Here is a 12585-nt window from a genome sequence, read left to right on the forward strand (position 1 = left end):
CAATGTTATTGTAGAATACAGTATAGAAATCGATATGTTTGACATTACGAAATTCACTTTAGAGGCGCAACTGTAGATTTTGCATCCACATATGTAGGATTTGTCGTGTCATTCACATTGTACGTGTGTTCTATTGATCATGTTAGAGATGGATTAAAGAAATACGGTTGAACTTGAACCTATAACAATTGACATATTGAATCATTTGTATACAATGATTGTATTTGGCAATGCGAAATTCACGTTGAAGGTGTAACTCTAACTTTCGCATTTACCAGCTGTTTCATACTTTAAATTTCCTTCAATACACATTGATACTTAATCCTATTGATAATGTTGGAGATGGAGGAAAATGCAGTTGAGCTTGAGCCTATATGACTTCGTCAGACGCAGGTCTTCAAGCAACACTTATGATTATGCCTCAGTAGGAGAGAAATTCCACTGCATGAACGTTCTGATGGTGTTATTAAATCAAATCCTGCTCATCATCAAAGTACATTCTCCGGTTTTCTTTTTCGTAGCGATTGTAGATAAAAGTGTTTTACTGACTGTTTTATTCTCATTTTCTAATTTTGCACACCTATTTGCTAACATGGTTTATTAAACTTGCAAAACAGACTCTTATTATTGTAAGACCCCAACATTTCTCTTTGTTTTTGGTCATCCGACGTATGGTCCTATATAGTTGTATAATGCAATACATTTAAGAGAACCGAGGGAAGGGATTATGTCGGTATTCGCGTTCCCTTTTTCATTCTCTTTCCCTCTTTCTCTCTCTCTTTCTTTCGTTCATTCTTTCCCTCGTTTTTTCTTTGTCCTTCTTTCTCTATCTCTCTCTCTCTCATCTCATGGCGACTTGCACACACACACAAACACACACACACACACACACACACACACGCACACACTTACACCCCCACACCCACATAGAAACACACTCAATATAAGCGATTCCAGGCATGTTATGTTTGAGATCGTAAAGAATAAAATTAATCCTCGTCGACACACTATGACATGGGTTTATTCATGTAAATAAATTGAATCGAATGCAGATGGTCAGTCGCAGGGACGTAAGAGTGTGACAGATGTAAGATAATTTTTTTTTTTTTCAGTTTTGCCCGAAACGTACTTTTAAGAGTTTTTGGCAATCCAAGCCGGTGAAATATTCACATAATTATTAATGCTCAATAGGGTCTATTTCATATGAATTGAATTTTTTTTCTGATTTTCTTCTTTTTTTTTTTTACATCTTTATGCTGTATATTTTTTCCCGAAAATTTCTTGATCATCTAACCAAAATTAATTTTGCCACATGTGGTAAAAGATCAACGAGGAGAAGGGCCTACTTTATTCGACAAATCATTTATGAGACATGACAGCTCTGTCTCAAAGCACTCTATAAATTTGTTGTCCCTTATCCCTCTATCCTCCTCTCTTCATCAGAGAACAGAACGAAATGGCGATTACTGTCAGCACTGTATGAACATTTTGGGGTGGTGCTTCAGAGGTTTTTGTTTCCTAAGGAGATAATCAGTTCCAAAGAGTAATCACTGCACCCTGGCACTTAAGGAAAAGTGCAGCCAGATGCAGTGTTCAATAGTTTATTACCTCCGCCAAATGAGGAGGTTTTGTTTTCGTTACCGTTTGTTTGTTTGTTCGTTTGTTTGTTAGTTTGTCCGGATTTGGATGAAACTTGCATGAAAGGTTTAGAATGATACAAGTAACAGATGATTAAATTTGGGTAGTGATCCAATAATTTAGGGTGAATTTATGAAGGATTTTTGATATTTTGGCAGGTAGGGTCAATGAACTTGGGAGTACAGGCTGCGCGTATTTGAGGTTTGCATGCGCGCACTGAAGTGCGTGCTCAAGTTTCTGCCGTTTCTGCCATCCAGGGCGAGGTGCGCCGTGCAGCTGAGGGTTTATGACGTAACAAAGGCTTCTATATTGGGAAATCGGACGACTTCCAGCACACAATGCTATTTAAGTACGTATGGGTGGAAATCACTAATCAGTGGTGGAAATAAGCTGCATGCTTGGCGAAGGTCTGCGCTCTCAGAGTGCTTTTCTAGTTATTTTGGTAATCATCAATTTCATTCATATGGCCGATAGGTATACGGGATTAAAGGGGATGGCTAGTAACCGATCAGTGGGAATCAGTGGGAATACTGGGGGATGGTTGTTCCAATCCTTGTGGGATTATTTAAGAGTAGGCCTACATTATATATCTATTGTTGTGTGAAAACTATTTGCTTCAGATTGGTCTCATGTTCAAGTAGGCCTAATGTGCAGTTCAATGTTTCCAGGTTAGCATGCCTGTACAGTGTTGGGGCGATCGTTAACGGGCTGTCAACGATCGCCCCGTCACTGTACAGGCATGCTAATCTGGAAACACTAAACTGCACATTACTTGAATATGAGACCATTCTGAAGCAAATCATTTTTCACACAACAATAGATATATAATGTATTCTTAAATGAATCCCGCAAGGATTGGAACAATCATCCCCAGAATTCCCACTGATTCCCATTGATCAGTTACTAGCCATCCCCTTTAAAACGTATCAGGACGCCAAATGCAATTTAGCATCTAGCGCTCCCTAAAATGATACGTGGTTTCATCATGGGCGTAGACACGGATGTAGTTGACTTGCATCGCAGCATCCTCCCCGTTGTTGACGCCCTGATTCCACGTTGGCAACCAGCTATCCTTCGCCTCCCAGAAATCCGTGGCGGCAGTTGGCGACGTGTTCAGCCAGGGTTTGCTGTACGGTTGGTTCACCAAGGAGTCTCCGAAATAGTTGGTTCCCCCAACAGCGACATTCAGGATAAGGTAGAACTAAAGAAGAAGAACATAATGTATACTCTTCGTCAGGTGCTCGCAAAGGGTTAATTCTTATACTTCACACTTCTTGTAGAAGCAGAAATAACAAACATGATATCAGTAGACAAAAAAACAGGAAAATCGATATGTTTCTAAAGAGTGATGTGATACTATACAAACGAACAAAATGTTATAACAGAGCAAACTTTGCTACTGGATACAGTTCTGAGCAGGAAAAAAAAAAGTTCCCTCATCACTTCATCAGAACGGGAGAAATGAAAATTGGTGGCAAGCTGCCTTACCTCTTGGTCAAAAGGGGTCATTTTATTTCCCGAGTTGACCCAGGGGTTAGCGAGTCCCGGTGCGGCATTCTCGAAGTCAGCAAAGTCCCAGAATCCCTCAGTTCCCGGATCGACCGTGAGAATAAGCTCTGAGTCAACGTAAAACCTAAAATGACACATCATACATATGACGTACCTTGTAGATCAGATGATCAAGAAAACTGGGAAAAGGTCGGCAGTTTCTCCTCATACGATATACACGCCCTCAGCGGCGGTACTTGCGTGAATTATGTACTTTGCTAAACTAGTACACACTATGAAGGCAGTTCAGGCCGAGGAATAATAGACAGGCTGCGTTCTCCTCTGTTAGGCTGATTTCTTCAGGGTTATTGAAACAGTTGAAGTTTATCTTGCGATCAGGTTATAGGAAAAAGCATGTCTAGTCTAGTATAAAGTCTATAGAATAGAGTAGATCCCTTTATCAACCTGTTGTCAAAAGGAGGGCTATACGTGAATGAAGCTCTTTGGATATAATGATAGCCATTATTCTACAAATCGTAGAAAGACAATGAGGGGTCAAAATTAATTTATCCACGTTCTCTTTCAGTAAAGGCTGTAGACATCTTGTTACGGCGAGTTTATATTTGTTGGAACACGTATTCCTCTTGAAACGCTTTCTCTCTGACTGTAAAGGCCGCATTTCTCATGTAGGATTTGCATCTCTATGCCTCACATGGAAAATGTCTGTCGATGAATGATACAAGGAATGCGCATAACATTGATACGGGAAGGTCATTTTGATTATGTCAGTATGTGCTAAGATACTTGCTCATTTTTAATCATTTTCGTGGAACTTTTTGTGTAACTTTAATATTACTGATTCCTCTTTTATCTAATAATCAAAATTAACAACCGCCATGTTTAGAAAGTAATACATTGCAAATGAAATTCCAAGTCTTTTTTTTTAACTTTCTAAAACCCTGCATGCGTCTGTAAAGCCTTATGAAAATGGCTGACTTGGGTATCGATACGTTTAGGCATTAACTCTGCTGGTTCAACCCTTAATACTATAATGAGGTGGCCTGAAAAATAAAAAGATTAAAAAAAAAGACTTTGAAGAAGACCGTAAAACTGACGCCCTGTCTAACCTGATGTTTGTGGATGTCCAGTCGAGAGCGTAGGTATGAAAACCAGTTCCAAATGTATCTGATCCGTCCAGGGTTCTGCAAGACGATGGAATTCCATTAAGTTTCCTATTTGAAACCACTTTTGATATCACGCGTGAATAGATTCATATGATAGGCTAACAGCTGATTTCACAGATCCGCTGGGGAATGTAAAATTTAAATCTAAATCATCTTTTATATTGCCAATTATCAACCATACCAGACATCTGAGCAATGAAATTTTCAAATAATATTGCCCCTCTTCCACAAGATTTAGGGCCAAAAATCAAGGGGCAGTTTTGTCTAGTCTTTTGAGCTACGTGCGCTCTGGATATAGGCGAATCTTCTTGCTATGCAAGCCCAAGCAGGAGTAGGTTGCCATATGGGCTGTAAGTTTTTTTTCCCCCTTGAAGTGTAATTTAAGATGTTCTTTATCAATTGCCAATATTTTCAGGTTTACGCTAGAGATGTCTGATTTGTTTATAATAATGATATCTGGACTATAGCATTAACTGCCCTCGTTTAGAATTCAATTCACTTCGGGAGATAAATGTTTAATCTCAACTGATGGATAACTCGTTTTAGAATAAGTGAGATACAATTATGGTTGATAGATTACAGATTGCTTTTGTCCTCTCACTAATTCACAAAGTTACTGACCAGGATAATTTTGACTCATTGTGACGTTTATCTCATGAAATGTACATGCTATAATAAACGCATTGCCCATTTACTATTGTTTAGCTATCGTAGTATCTACCATATTGCTCAAGTCGGGTGTTTTTTTTTTTTTCAGCCGTGTCTTGAAAAGAAAAGTCACTTGCGGTTTCGAAACGTTCTGTTAGGTCATTGTAACATATTGTAACACCACAAAACCAACAAAAAGTCTCACGCACTGATTTTGTGTGAGGACTGAAAATAGGTGAAATGAGTCAATGTAGCCAGCCTTGAGTTTTTCATATTTTCTGAAAGAGCAAGTCTTGTTCTGCATTATGCTAAAGTTCGGGATCATAAAACGAAAAGGATATTGTGTTTTAGCAGTTTTTCTCGAAGTTTTTTTTTTTTTTTCTTAAGAATAGTGCGAATAGGTTTGTATCAGAGAGTCCCCTTGCATTTCTTCAAAAAAAAAAAAACCTACACACTTTTTTTTTCAACTCTAATAACTTTATAACAGATGATGCTATACTGCTTTGAAAGTTGACATTAATCACGGACAGAATGAGTTGATAAAACATCTTCAATTTCATCTAAATGTAAAAATCCCTGCATTGTTGTTGCTCCGGTGGTTTACATACTTTTCACTTTTTTTGTCCAATTCACCGCGGGCTAGCACAGATTGGTAATGATTGAGTGCTTGAATAGACCCTGTACTTCAGAGCCTCTTCTCGGTTCACTCTTTTCTGGAGTGTGTGCTTTCTTTCCAAAATTTAGATAGGTTAGGCGAATTGAGTTATACATCATTCTAAATCTTAAAGTTTGCTTCTTTAGAATCTTTTCTTCACTAAAATTCCACGTCTGGCGATTTTGGGGTTGGTTTTGTGATGCAAAGTCACATTATCATCAGACCATTACATCCCGTGTCAGTGTACTGTCATTCCAATACACCGAGGCGTTTTAATTATGACACCGTGATGTTGGAATAGACAATTGCACATCTTTATGCCCTATATATACACAACTGTTTTCTTTTCAATCGGTCAAACTGAATACGATTCTAAATAAACTGATTTCTCACTTGGTGCTGTGGGTGAGGGGGTAGGCATTGAACGACCATAGTGGTCCCCAGTGCATAGTGGATCCCATTTGGCTGACACCCACGGGAGAACCGCTGCTGTCAAATAACTGTCGGTTTCCTGCAAGGTGAAAATACTCTTTCTGTAATGTCTACAAATTTTTCGTAGAATGTGAAATCATGCTGCATCAGGAGGTCTATACGAGAATCAGATTTGTACGGCCTATATACTTGAGTGGATATTCTCATAGTTTCTTTCTGGGTCTAAAAGCTTTCGATGATAATAAGAAGTATGACAATGCGAGTAAAAATTTGACATTATACAGTCCTCTAAAGAGAGCTGTGTTCAAAAACGATTATTCCTTACACTTGTGTTGGTCTTAAAATAGCTTTAAGATGATATGAAAGCAAAAGGTCTTGACAGAATTTACCCAACGCCTTGTATCACGTATATAGTAGACGTTATCATAACTGTATGAAACGGACAACGGAATATGTTTTGAATATTTTCTTCGTGGAACGTGCTAATGGCACACATCTGAGAGAAGACGTTTGTTGTTGTTTTTATTTGTTTGTTTGCTTATTTTTTTTTCTTTTATAGAGAAGATTACTACTGATTGTTAGATTTTTCTTCATCAAAATGTAGGCCTACATTTTTTAGTTTATAGATTAGCTGCTAGGGTTGAGGCTCGTTGACTCAAAAGCAGCATACTGCACTTGTCATTCAGGTGAAACCATTTATTCGAGATTGTGACTGCAATTGGGATGATCCGCTCGATTTGAGTATGAGAGATCAATTTGCAAACTCATTTTACACTGATTTCATCTTGAGAGCCTATTTATTTCGAACCATGGCTCCGCAGCACACATCACTTTTTGATGGGTGAAAAATATTAAGTGTAATTCCAAAAATATTCTGTATCAAAATGCTTTTATCATGGTGTCTATTGCATTGCGTTTCTGTTTGCATGACGTGTTCATGAAAGAAAATGCAGAAAAATGAAAGTGGAAAAAAAAAATAATAGAGTGATTTTGTTTTAATTCACCTCTGCACTCCACCAAATCAATTTCTCCCGATGCAGGCCAAGTTCCATAACCATTGTGTTTGGGAAGAAGCCAGATCGCTGATGAAGAAATAATAATCGCTTTCATTTGATTACCTTTTGCTGACATCTTAGAATGTAGTTGCTGAATGTGATTTGTGAGTGACCTCATATTATGTTTGCATCACTAATGGTTGTAGCTGAACGTTGTCTAAAGAACAATTACGTGCTGTGCTAATTACAACAGGAAAAGTTTGAAAACACAGATATTTTTTTTAAACCATACGTACGTGTATGCCCTGCGACGTAAATGTATAGCAAAACACCGTTTTGTTAATGATATTCATTACTACATGTTTTACTAAAATCATGATCATTACTACAATATTCATCATAAGACATGTCACTTTCACAATCATTACAGGTAGATTGTCACTTTTGTTTCTGGTACCATATTATAAAGAAACTAATTACATCTTATATTTCAACTATTGGCTATTAGCCTTCGTCTTGTTATCAACACAGGTGTGTGTTTACATGTTAATACACTGAATAGCAATATCCTGAATAAACTCAACAATCGGTGTTCAAAAGATATAGATGGCAATACTGCCTTAGGTCATGTCCGTGTGATACATTGACATTCACAGTGCTGCTTGGAACACTTAGTCGTTTTGAAAGAGAATAAACTGGTTTAAGTCTAACAGTGGTGATGCCGAATACTAATAAAAAGTATAAAGAAAGACATGTGGAAGAAGAAAAAGGAGAAAGCTATGTATTACCTGGCCATATCCAGTCTCCAGACGGCATCTTAGCCTCAACCTCCAGTCGTCCATACTTAAATGAAAACGTGTTCACGGTTCTGATTCTAGCCGACTGGATAGGATTGAGAATATTGCTATAACTTCCACTTCGCTCGCAACCCCACCAGGCGTTACCCGTGCAAAGGTTGGCTGGTGAGGAACCTGGGGAATGGATGGCATTGTTATAATACGTGGCCTATATCTTATTACAGTAGTATAATAGAATAATATTTGTATATTTTACTTTTACAGTTTCGCATACTTAAAGATGTTTGTCACGATTTTTATAAACATCACACAGGTAAATACAGTAGTATTCCCAATTATATACAGGCATGAAACACATTTAAGATTTACCACGCTTACTGGTGGCATGACAGTTGTAAAAGTACAAGCTTGTTTAAATGCAATGAATTATAGTTGGGAATGTGGGTTAGTGTAAACACAAATACATGATGATATTAGAGAAAAGCCCTTACGAAAACTTCCCGAACAACATCATTTTTTTTTTGTCAGTAAATTCGCTTTTTGAAGACATTGAGCTTCTGTTTGCATTATGACAAGAATGCAAACGAGAGATTGCAACAAATCGACTTGATTAATTAGTAATACTAAAAGATTATGAAAAAATGCAATGAATCACCAAGATGAACAATTATGTAATGTACGAACAATGGAGGGACACGTCAATGGAATGACTATTCATGCGATTCCTGAGATGGGAAAAGGTATATTTAATAAATCTTACCCCACAGATTGAGGTTTCCATTGTACAGGAACTCTTCTCCGTATTTGTCAGAGGTAAGAGTCTGGTGAATATATACAAAATAATCACCACGTTTGATCAGCAGGGTGGTTCCTCTCAAAAAAAAAATGATAAATCTGCGCCTATACGGACAATTATTACGGATTATCATGAAAGAATGTAGTATCTCATATATACATGTTCAGCGTGGCAGTCGTGGCAGGATGGTCAGTGTAACAACATGATAACATTACTTCATAACTAATGATTATACTCTTTTGTGGGTGAACCCCTTTTTCACCATACTGAGATTTTATTTGGCAGTATTTTGACTTGGTCCAGTTTGCCTTGATAATGACCTGAAGGGGAACACAAAAGATGGTGTACAAAGTCAGTGAGGATTGTAGAAATCTTCGAGAACGGATTCAAAAGCAGCATAATTCTTTTCACATCAAGGGTAGCCTCCTTAATACAGGACTTCTCGTCTGAAGGATCTTGCCGTTATTACCCCAGCTTTGTTAGGTACTATTTAAGGTGAATCTAGAGGGCTATCATAGATAGATAGATAGATTCCTGGTCTAAAGCCCCAACTATGACACTGTGATCCTTCATTTCCGCGCTTTGAGTAGATAGTTAAGATAGATAGCCGTAAGAAAATCTGTATGCAAAGGTAGTAATGTAATAAAATAGTGCATGATAGATGAAGATCCGTGTGAGGTATAATACCCCACCAACGAAAACCTGTGTAGCAAAGAGCAGTAATAGGTTCTTACTGCACTTTTTCGACTTACTGGTTTGATGTACAGAATGCCATCACGAACGTAGCTGTTGGAACGGTTGTTGGTGTAATACTGGAACTCCCAGTTCTGAGGTAAGGGAAGGTTTAAGAGCAACACCAATGTGTATATATTTCCAAAAACGTACGTTCTTCCCTTTCGGACCAAGAAACACAGCCATAGCAAGCTCTCGGCAATATCCTCAGATGATTTTGTAAATCCGTTTTCAACATCATGCAAACATGCATATTATGAGTATGGTCATACTTGTGGCAATTATGTGGCAATTATGACTGTATGTTAATACAGTCAATCACATCAACAGGTGTCTCTATGGCAAATTAGGACAACTTCTATTTACGAAATATTTGTTTCGAATAATTGATCAAAAGCCAGAAATTAAAAAAGAACAACACACACAATAGTGTACAACGAAAAAAAAAAATGAGTGATTGAGTTTACTTAGTTCTTCACTTTACTATAAAACAAAGAAAAAAAAAGAAGACTATATACTGTATATCCCTGTCTGCTAGAGCAATAAAAACTGGGTGTGGATAGAGGATGAAGGAGCAGCAGGAGAAGAAGGAAGGGAGACACGTATAGAATGAATATGAAGAAGACGAAGAGGAAAACCACAAGATGAAGATTATTTCAGGATCCAGACATTGTCGGGCTTGTGCTTTAACCACTTCAGTGCCAGGGACTTTGTACAGTGTAAAACGCTAAGGGGTTTCTGTCCCAATTAGCACAGAAAGGGTTAATGCTCACTCCTCCACCACCGGCGGTGATCTCGTGCTCCCAAATATGATGGTTGAAAGAATCGAATTCTTCCTGGAAGATGAGACCGTTGCATGGCGGCAGGTTCTGATCACATGAAGAGCTGCATGGGTAACTGCTGCATGTAGAGTCCTCAGCTGGAAGAATTATGACATACAATCATTATGACATGTGCTTTGTTTTGTTTTGTTTTTTTACATAAAATTATCGCTTAAAAAAAAAACAAACAGGAATTACAATTCCGCCTGCAAAGTGGAATCACACAAAAAGTAATGATTTACACGAGCGAATAACTTCAACACTAAAACAAAAACCAAAATGTCTGTGTGGATTGAGTAAATGCAGCTATACTTGTAGACCACATGGGTTATTTGATTAAAAGTGTGGCCATCGCTGTCACTGTGTCAAGGGTAATTATGTGACAATCATGAATATTACGACATTTATGACTTCTAACTTAATCATTACTCATATGTCTATGTTTGACTTTAAGAATTATGGGGAAAAACAAAGCAAAAAAAAGTGAAAGGCTTTTAAGAACTTCTTAATCGTATTCTAAGAAGTCTAAAAACATTATGCAAAAGCTTTTCTTCTTTTTTCCTCACCTGTAGCAGTTGCTAAGCAGCTGCAAAGTAAGAATATGCACAGGGGCCACCACATTGCGACTTTGGAAATGCGTCTTGAGCGTCCTCTCGGCAATGTCTTATCTATCGACTTAAGATGAAGACCAGAGCTTCTATAGCCTCTTCCCATATTGCTGTTATGAAACCTTGCATAAGTGGCCGTGCCTATCTCTAATGTTAGTTACATATTAATAAAGATGTACCATTAAATCCTGCCGCTATAGCCACGCCATGTGTTCATTTCTCTACACTTATCTGCGTAATGATAAGTCACACGAATCATTTGACGGTCTATTATGCTCCACGGGCAGAAGATATCCTCTTTTACAGTTCCTTGAACCCATAGTCATAGAGAAGATACTTCTAATGATAATCATGAAGAAAAAATAGCGAAAGTGATTATCATGTTCCTCTTCTTCTTCTCCTTCTTCTTCGTGCGTTAGAGTGACTACAATCAACTTGTTGATAATTCTATCACTTTCGGGGAGGTCTAAGTTGCACAAGTCTTCAAGGGTTCAAGTTTAATCTTCATATCAAGAACACTATGATTACCAAAATAAAGTCGTTTTATCAATAACTAGTAAATGATAATTACAATGGTATCGAAACGATAGCAATATGACCGAATCTTTCGGCAAATGTGAGGAATGCACAAAATGCACCAAAAAATGCATCACAAAAACGAATATCTGCCTTTACACTGCATTAAGGAACCTCACAAGCGCAATAGAAATAGGTCTGTGGAATGGAAACACTGAATGCTGAGGTACATGTGAAACAATACATAATTGGTAAATCGAATAACGATAGTAAAAGAATGCAGATTTAAGACAAACCGTTACACACCTCTCTCCCCCCCCCCCCCCCCTCCTCGGGAGGATCTCGTCTGTCTCAGATAAAAAAAAAAAAAAAAATGTCCCTGAGAAGCGAACATCTGGAGCAAACGATTCTGTTTACCCCATATCTAGTTGGCGAGTTGCCTAGACATTTACTGATAAGGCAAAACAAACGTATCATAGACAAAACTCATCAAAGACATCATAAACTTAGAACTTGACGATTAAAAACTGACAACCATGACAAGAACAGTATTGCAAGAAGAATTTTCGGAAATAATATCATACATTGCACATTTCATGTAACTAAACACAATCTGAAATACAACATCGGACAAAGTGTACACCATCCCCACAGCCGGAAATGGTCAAAGAACAATGGAGTTTAATTTCTTCTTCTTTCTTCAAGTTCTGTTGTCCTCTCTTCCAATAATACAATATTCTTTCCGCATCACGTGTGTGTGTGTGTGTGTGTGTGTGTGTTTGTTTGTTTGTTTGTTTTTTGTTTTTTGTTTGTTTGCGTTCCATGCCTCTTGAGACATTGCCTCGACATTACCCACATTGATCCAGTCAAAATAATTTATTGTCAAAACAAATAATTCTTAAGTATGCTCAGCCTCGGGGAAAAGGGGGGGGGGACATTCATATCGTGTTGAGAGGGTATTATCTTCTGTGGTACATGTACACCAAACTAGTGGATCCCCTAACATTCGTTGAAGATTATTTTGAATGCATCTATAAAGACTATAGTACATCTAACACTTTCCGTGCCAATTATTTGATTTATACTTTGGACAGTATGGACAACGCTGTAATGGAGTTTGATGTGCCTATTGGCACTCAAAGCACAAAAGGGTTACGGCATACATATAATATAGGTCAATTTCGCACTTTTTTTAGTCCAGTTCCTATTTGCTGCATTCAATTTAGCACAATTAGCCTAGATGACATGTTCGGTATTTCAATTTTATAATCTTTT

General features: G+C 37.8%; 1 protein-coding gene across 1 annotated transcript; it reads right to left on the minus strand.

Moving 5' to 3' along the window:
• Positions 1-2590: 2590 nt before the first annotated feature.
• On the minus strand, positions 2591-10838 carry LOC140237186 (beta-1,3-glucan-binding protein-like). The gene is made up of 10 exons (XM_072317128.1): positions 10753-10838; positions 10139-10284; positions 9386-9460; positions 8598-8658; positions 7829-8011; positions 7050-7127; positions 6007-6124; positions 4254-4328; positions 3127-3271; positions 2591-2839 (listed from the first exon to the last, which is right to left on the minus strand). Exons 1-10 carry the CDS (start codon positions 10805-10807, stop codon positions 2591-2593), a joined length of 1185 nt encoding a protein of 394 aa, XP_072173229.1. The 5' UTR covers positions 10808-10838.
• Positions 10839-12585: the final 1747 nt, after the last annotated feature.

The sequence above is a fragment of the Diadema setosum genome, chromosome 13 (genome assembly GCF_964275005.1).
Source record: "Diadema setosum chromosome 13, eeDiaSeto1, whole genome shotgun sequence".
Classification (NCBI taxonomy): domain Eukaryota; kingdom Metazoa; phylum Echinodermata; class Echinoidea; order Diadematoida; family Diadematidae; genus Diadema; species Diadema setosum.

What these genes read in the sequence shown, in the direction of transcription:
- LOC140237186 (XM_072317128.1), bottom strand. Translation starts at nt 10,807, where the DNA reads ATGTGGTGGCCCCTGTGCATATTCTTACTTTGCAGCTGCTTAGCAACT. An exon ending in TGATTTGGTGGAGTGCAGAG is followed by an intron (nt 6,125 to 7,049) that starts GTGAATTAAAAC and finishes TTCACCTTGCAG; the next exon opens with GAAACCGACAGTTATTTGAC. An exon ending in CCCCTCACCCACAGCACCAA is followed by an intron (nt 4,329 to 6,006) that starts GTGAGAAATCAG and finishes ATCGTCTTGCAG; the next exon opens with AACCCTGGACGGATCAGATA.